Source organism: Chlorella variabilis (genome assembly GCF_000147415.1).
Source record: "Chlorella variabilis unplaced genomic scaffold CHLNCscaffold_24, whole genome shotgun sequence".
NCBI lineage: Eukaryota > Viridiplantae > Chlorophyta > Trebouxiophyceae > Chlorellales > Chlorellaceae > Chlorella > Chlorella variabilis.
Window position 1 is genome coordinate 721819 of NW_005435064.1, and position 1954 is coordinate 723772.

Consider the following 1954-nt stretch of genomic DNA (forward strand, 5'->3'; position numbering starts at 1 on the left):
GCGGCGGCAGCAGCGGCGAGCGGGGCAGCAGCCGCGATGGCGGCGGCGGCGGCGGCGGCGGAGATGGGGAGAGCAGCAGCGGGGGCGCCTCGCAGCCCCCGCGGGAACCCGCTGCTCCGGCAGCAGCAGCGAGCAATGGAGCGGCTCCCGCAGCAGCAGCAGCAGCTGGCCCTCAGCAGAATGGCAGCGCACCTGCCGCCGCAGCAGCAGCGGCTGCCGAGCAACAGCCGCCGCAGGAGCAGCAGCAGCCGCAGCAGCAGGAGGAGCAGCGGGGGGAGGCGGGGCCTCCGCAGCGGCCGCGCGCGCCCAGCGCATCGTCCAAGGCAGCCGCGCAGCAGGCGGCGGCGGGGGCTGCCGGCGGCGGCAAGGGGCAGCGGCAACGGGACGCCGACGGCGTGAGTTGGGCTGCGCTTCGCTCCTTTGTTTGCCGGCTGGCTGATCATGGGTGCCCCTGTGACTGCCCGGCAGTCCCGCCCCCTGGGCCCTGGGCTGACCCCTTTGTTCTCCCCCGAGGTTCCCTTGAATGGTGCTTGTTGTGGCGGTCTGGCTGGGCGTGTGCAGGTGGAGGCCGTGACCAGCGACCGCGCGGCGCAGCAGAAGTGGCCAGCCAAGAAGAGCTCGCCGCCAGAGTACTTCATCTGAGCACCCGAACCTGCCGGGCCTGGGGCCCCATGCCTCACGCGTGGGCGGCGGCGCGCCGGCGTGCAGGACGGAGCCGTTTGCGTCTGCCGGCCGGCATTGCTTCATGCAGCCTCATGCAAATGATTTCGGTCTTTAACCTTACTCATATTGAACTGCTCTCGTCAGGGTGTTTGGCATGTCTTGGTGGTGCAAAGGCAGGTGTCCGGGGCAGCCACCTGCGCCAGCAGCCACATGCCAGCCCCACACGCTGCTGAAAGCTGAGGCAGAGTGGTTGGCTAATTGTGGCTTTGCTGCTGACTTCCTGTAGCGTGGGTTGACAGGAGCATTTGACAGAAATAAAACTGGCCAATAAACGGTGTGGGTGGGCGCGCCATGAAGAGCCACATCAAGCCGCCACATCAAACTGCTGTGCTGGTGGTACGGCGAGCCAGGCTGGTGGTGGCGCAGGCGTGCATTTTGTCAGTGCTGGTCAGGAACGCGACAGGCGTCGCAACGGGGTGCACTCATCGCTCCAAAAATATCCCAGTTTCAAGTGTATCCCCAGCCGGGGCGCTCGTCGTCGGGCTAGGCTTTCTTCTTGGTGGCCTTCATCATGCCGTACTGCATGGCGGACGGGGCAGTACAGCCATACATGTCAGACGCGGGCAGCGGGGGAGGGGCACTCCAGCGCAGCACGCCTGTGCCCTGCCGCTGCCCATGCCTGCCTGCCTGCCTTCCACTGTACCTTTGCCCTACCGCCCCACCACCACCACCCACCACCCACACGCGCACCTCCATGAGCCCGTCTGCAAAGGCGCGGTGCATGCGCTCCAGCGTGACAATCTCGCGGGTGACCTGCGGGCGGAGCCAGAGGGGTGGGGAGAGGTGGCTGGAAATGAAGGGGAGGGTCCCGCCGGCAGGGGGCGCCGACAAAGGGCACCCGGCCTGGCCCAGGCCGAGCTCCAGGCCCCGCTCCAGGCCCTGGCCGCCGTCCAGGGCTGCCGGCTGGCTGGCCCCAGCGGGGCGCACCTTGTACCACATGCGCGGCCCCTTGAGCACCACGATCCAAGGGTCCCACACCCCCACCCAGATGGAGTGCCGCCACGAGTCGATGGTCTGCGGGGTCCAGTCGGCCAGGCCCACCCCGGACAGCTCGCCGGTGGCCTGCGGTGGCGGGGTGGGGGGCGGGGGAGCGGGGTGGGTCGCGGCGCGGTGCGGCGCACGCGTGTGGCTGGTGGGCGGCGGCGGCGGCGGCTGGGTTGGCTGGTGCGGCTCTGGTTGCAAAAGTGCGGGCGACGGCATGGGCCAAGGTGCCAAGCAGGCAGGGAGGCAG

The 1954-nt window shown here is 69.3% G+C and overlaps 1 protein-coding gene across 1 annotated transcript in view; it reads right to left on the reverse strand.

Annotated features, from left to right (window-relative positions):
• Positions 1–940: 940 nt before the first annotated feature.
• Positions 941–1954, reverse strand: part of CHLNCDRAFT_37067 (hypothetical protein) — a gene marked incomplete at its 5' end in the record, with an annotated part of 3902 nt that continues 2888 nt past the window's right edge. Inside the window, 3 exons of the mRNA XM_005844236.1 lie at positions 941–1242; positions 1414–1476; positions 1651–1785. Coding sequence (XP_005844298.1) covers positions 1207–1242; positions 1414–1476; positions 1651–1785 — 234 coding nt within the window. The 3' untranslated portion in view covers positions 941–1206. The remainder of the gene's footprint in view (positions 1243–1413; positions 1477–1650; positions 1786–1954) is intronic.